General features: G+C 37.8%; 1 protein-coding gene across 1 annotated transcript; it reads right to left on the reverse strand.

Annotated features, from left to right (window-relative positions):
* Positions 1-4822, reverse strand: LOC114731423 (TMV resistance protein N-like). The gene is made up of 4 exons (XM_028918579.1): positions 4338-4822; positions 2538-3672; positions 2141-2449; positions 1-1452 (listed from the first exon to the last, which is right to left on the reverse strand). The coding sequence occupies exons 1-4, from the start codon at positions 4820-4822 to the stop codon at positions 1-3; spliced, it is 3381 nt and encodes a 1126-aa protein (XP_028774412.1).
* Positions 4823-5643: the final 821 nt, after the last annotated feature.

Consider the following 5643-nt stretch of genomic DNA (forward strand, 5'->3'; position numbering starts at 1 on the left):
CTAGCTGCGATATTTGCGCTTTCGAGAGGCCGCTTCCATTGCATTAGAGCCAGGCTGAGGAGGCAATGGCAATTGAACTTGTTTAATGTCACCATCTTGATATTCAACTGCAGATGTCGGGCATACCCCACACCTTTTGATCTCTGTTATGCTACAACCTTCGAATTTAACTTTAAGCTCCATGTTGCTCTGACCATTTCTTTTCCTTTCTTCAATTTTCCTTTTTAGTTCTCCAAGTGAATCAGGATCATACCAAAGACCGACATGCCAAAGATCAACATACTTTGAGAACGCCGGCCCACCCAGGTAAAACAATCTTTCAGTGGGCCCGCAAGCATATTTACCATCAATAAACCATTTGACATCAATGTTTCCTCCCCACCATGGTGGTAATTTAGAAAAGACGGCGCAAAAAAGGAATCCCCCATCCTCAGAATTTGGAATCGAACTGAGATTCACAGACACCGAAGACCCTTTATCCCTATACATGAACCACTTTGGAACTCTTTTTCCTGGATATTCCAATCCAGCATAGTCATAAGTGGCTTTCTTTACCTCAAGTAGGACTCTTGCCTCAGCAGCTTTGATTGCCCGTCGATTCAGCTTCTCGCAATTTGTGAATAAAAACCGCGGCCATGCGTTATATTTTCCTTTTTCACCTTCGTTTGTCGAAGGTGAATATTGTATGGTCTCAAGGGATTCTATGGTCTGAAGGGATGTGCAGTCGGTGGCAGTCAATGTCAAGATAGAGGGAGGGAGCTCTGGTAGACGACGAAGCCTTTTACATCCATCCAGTTGAAGACGTTGAAGGCGTGAAAGATGTTTGATGCTCGAAGGCAAGGTCTCTACATGAGTCTCTGAGAGATCCAACTGACGTAATGATGACAGGAAGCTGATGTCATCAGGAAGTTCAGATAATTCATAGCAATACCGAAGCGATAGAATTCGCAAAGCACCCATCTTATCACACTTGGACAGGAGAGGTGATGCTAGCTTATTACACCCTCCAGCATCAAGACGTCGAAGGCCACGCAGCTTAATCAATTTGTGAACGCTTGTCACATTTCCGCAACCTCTTAGAGACAATGAATGAATTTTGCTGCGATGCCCACTTGATGAGCGCAACGCACCACTGATGGCAGATGCTGAAAGTTGTAAATCGAGCTCTTCTTTTTTGAGGTCACTGAAAATTCCTCCAGACTTAACCCCAAGTACATCGAGCTTAATGAGAGATTGGAGATGGGTATCGCTTGTAAGGCTGGTAAGGGACAGGCAACAGCGTAGCGATAAACGACACAGGCTGGGGAGAGATAAAATAGATGGATGTACACTCCGCAATTTTGAGCACCACTCGAGATCAACATGTTTAAGACTTGTGGCCTTGGAAAAATCTGGGAGTTCAATCAACTCTTTTGATTGACGGAGCGTAATTTTGCTTAAGTTCACAAGATTCTGTGAAAACATAAATTACATGATAAGATTGGTGGCCAAAACCAAATTAAATTACTCATCTACTTCTTTTTATAAGGTTTCGCTCTCTGTTTTCCTCAGAAAATTAGTTGAAATTAGCTATATTTCAACAAATTTTACAACTTTTCATGATCTTAATCAATACTTCCTCCGACGGAAGATATGAAATAACTAAATCACATAACTTGAATAAAATTATTTAAAGATAATAAATAAATAAATAAAGAAAATGTAACTTATTTTCTTATAACACGTTTGTTTATGAAGAGGATAAGTGAGAGAAAAAATATGTAGAAAAAGAGATATGAGAGAATAAGTGGGGGGAAAAAAGAATTAGAAAGATATATAATTAATTAAGAGTAAAAATAAAAATGACGTATTAATGATTAGATAAATCCAAATTATAACTTATAAAATAAAACAAAAAAAGCTTCAAAGATTTGATGCTTATAATTCAACAAAGATGGTAATCTTTATAAGTGAAGGTCATGGAGCTTAGTGTGAGGGTAAAAGACGAAGGCATTTATTTAGAATGGGTTATCAATATGTCATTGAATTTTGTAAGAGATTTTATCTGGACCTCAAAAATGGACTGAGGAGAGAGTACTTAATAAAGATTTTCCAACTAATGTATTAACAATATTCACCAAGGACAAAATATAAAATTCACCTGCACTCCATCCCAAAGTCTTGTCAAATTGCTCTTGGGCATTTGGAATTCAACAAGATTTTCAGCCTTGAATGTTGCCGGCAAGGACGCACAAGGGTATGCCGTCCAACACAATTTTATGAGTCCTTCTGGCAAAAAGTCTAATCCATCAGGAATTTCTACCTTGACTTCATCCCCACCAAAGATTTTGTGATAAGAATAAAAATTAAGAATCTTTAGGTTGGGCATTGAACGAAAGGCTCTACGACTTAAGCGCATCTCTCCAACTTCTTGAAGGTTCAGGCTTACAACTTCAATGGCTTTACTTCTCTAACAAATGGAAAAAATTGACTTTAGTAATAAAATACTGACTTCAAAAAAATTTTATATAAAAAATATGAAGAAATTTTGCTCTTACCTTTTTTGCCCCCAATATTTCAGATATTTCTTTAGGATCCCATAATCGACTGCGCTTTCTAGGATGCTTTGGTGACTCATCACGAACAGCCTGTCGACCCATTTCTCTTAGCAGATCGTGCATTGATATGCTCCCAGATTCATCAACTTCTAAAAGAGCCGTCTCTTTAAGTCTTTCCAATTCAAAATGGACTGCATAACCACGTCGGGCTTTTAACAAATCTTTTACCGCCTCAACACCATCAGTTGAAAGACATCCCATAAAATAATTATATTCGGGTAAAAGACATGCGATATCCAAGAAACTCTCTTTCTCTCCAGCCTCAAGTCCTTCAAAACTTACTTTTAGGACTTCGTTAATTTGTGGATCTGGTAATTTTTGAAGTTTTTCTAATCGGCTTTCCCAGACTTCTTGATTTTTCTCATTAGCCAAGGAGGAACCTAAAACTTTCAGGGCCAGTGGATTTCCATTTGCATACCTAGTCAATTTCTGTGCCAACTCTCTTAGTTTTGGGTCAGGGGCAGGGCGGTCTTTTCCAAAGGCGTGTAAAGAGAAAAGTTGAAAAGCCTCCTCAGAATCCAAACCCTTCAGTTCATATATAGCATCACGATCTACATCTACCTTAGCACCAAGGATTTTTTTATTTCTAGTTGTTACTAAGATTTTACTACCTGGTCTAAACAAATCGCGCCTTCCAACCAAATCGTTTACTTGATCATAACTATCAACATCATCCAAAACAATGAAAACTTCTTTCCGTTGAAGTCTCCTCTTGTCGTAAGGGCTAGTGTGAGCATTTTTATCCCCAAATAATTCCGAAATAAGATCTTTCTTCACATCCTCTATTCCGCGATTCTTTGATTTTTCTCCCACTTTTTCCATAAAGACAGACCCTTCGTATTTATAACGCCGCCTCTTAAATAATGCTCTTGCAAGGGTTGTTTTGCCCATACCGCCCATCCCCCAAATGCAAATGATTCGGACATCGTTGGACTCCTTGTCCAACAATAATTCTACGTGTTGCATTTTCTCTTCAATTCCAATCAAGTCTTCTCCATTATCTTCGGGATACTGTTTGCGCAACCTTTTGTTGACACTTTCCACTATTTTTTCAATTTCGTGTGCTTCATTATCACTGCACGCCATTGGAAAAGCAAAGATGCACCAAATTTAATATCGCTTTATCTATTCAAAATTTTAAACTATTCCTAATAAAATGCAAATTTGAATACTTGTCAATTTTCAAATGTGTTCTTATTAATAGTTTCTTCGGAAACTGCTCCTTATTATAATTATAAGAGGTAATTGTAAAGTATGTTATGTTTCTTTCTATAAGACATATTTGAAAGTTGTCCCAAATTTTGTTTGTTTATTTTTCATTTTATCCTATTTAATTACTCAAATTACACCTATTATTACATTTAATTACCACACATTCTATCTCTCATATATTATCTCTCTTCCACATAAGCGAGAGTATTTTGGATAAAAAAGTTATCCTTTTTATCCGCTTAACGGAGGAAGTACCAGATACCTTAAACTAGATATATAAAATTTCAGCTTAATTTAATGGCTATGAATGCATCATAATGACCATAGTGAGACGGGGATTTAGATGAAAAATATCGTAACAATAAAGTTGACGGGCCTAGTGGACTGGCTAAGCAACGTGTATATATATGAGATCCTGTCCTCTCATTATGATTATCAAATCCCATGAGATGCTCAAAGATTGATTTAATTTAGCCCCATTCATCATGCAAGAACATGGTAAGAGAAAGATCGTAAGCATGTCGTTACCTATCGGTGATGGGGAAACCAGATATACCAGCGGCTTTAGCGAGAGCCTCCCTCCACTGGCGCAGTTGTTGCGTGTTGATGCCTTTGCGCTCATGTTCTTCAAGTGCTTTCTTGTAACTCCCAGACTGCTTCCTCACGTCTGAAGGATCTACTTTATAGAACACAGGTATAACAAGGTGATCTTGATTTCTGCAGAGGTCTAATATTTTTGCAAGTTCCTTCAGGCACCACGTGGAAGATGCATAGTTTTCTGAGAACACCACAAGGAACAGAGCTGAATCTTCAATGGCTTTCTCAAGAGATGGCCATACCTCATCTCCTTTCTCAATTCCGTCGTCGGTGAATGTTTCTATTTCGCTTCTGCGAAGAGCATGGCAAAGATGGCTGGTGAAATTTCCGCGGGTGTCCTCACCTCTAAAACTTAAAAAAATATCATGTGGCTTTGGATATTGAGAAGATGGAGCAGGGGAGGAAGATGAAGCCATATCAGATTGCTTTGATATGGGGCAAAATTAGAATTCTCTTGTATATATAGGAAACAAAATGAATAATAAATAATTGTAAATTACAAATAAAAGCAAAGCTAAGTTCGATTCCGTGTGCCTTCTGAGAAGTTTCCCTGATTAAAGAAAGGCAGTCCTCCCAAGTTGGAATTTTCCAGTGCTCTGAGTAGGTGGATAAGACAGGACTGTAGGAAATTACTCAGTGACCTTGACCCAAAAGCCTAGTCAAATTTAAAAAAATCAAACCAGATTTCTTACTAAAATTCATTTTAGGGGGTGTTTGGAACATCCCATAATCACTTTTCAAAAACACTTTTTCATAAATCGAGACAAACTCCTCTACATATTTACTTCGTATACCGTAAAAGCACTTCTGAAACTATGATTTTGTACTTACCCAAACCCCCTCTTAATAAAGCACTCTGACTCTACCTTTTAATTTTCGTTTCTACTCCTTTTCTTGAGGTCTGGCGTATGTGTTCGCTATTGAGAAATATAAAACTGAACAAATATAATAATATGTTCGCATTACATTTACAATGCAAGTCCTCACCTTTTGGTCCAAAGGAAAAAGAAAGTCGTATCATGTCTTTTTCAGTCAAAATGAAGCCTTTCTAGCGGTGAGACATCCAGCAAACCTTGGGAGAAGCCTAAGCCCTTATTTGATTTCTATTTTTTAAAATTTTTATTTCAGTTTCGGCAAATGAAAAAGGAATTCATGTTTGAATGGGGTCTGAGGTGAAGCCCAAAAAGCCAGTCAATGAATAAAGATGGTGTGAGTAATAAACACGGAATAGGGTACG

This window comes from Neltuma alba, unplaced genomic scaffold (assembly GCF_004799145.2).
Source record: "Neltuma alba isolate B1F8T4 unplaced genomic scaffold, ASM479914v2 tig00012829_pilon, whole genome shotgun sequence".
NCBI classification, from domain to species: domain Eukaryota; kingdom Viridiplantae; phylum Streptophyta; class Magnoliopsida; order Fabales; family Fabaceae; genus Neltuma; species Neltuma alba.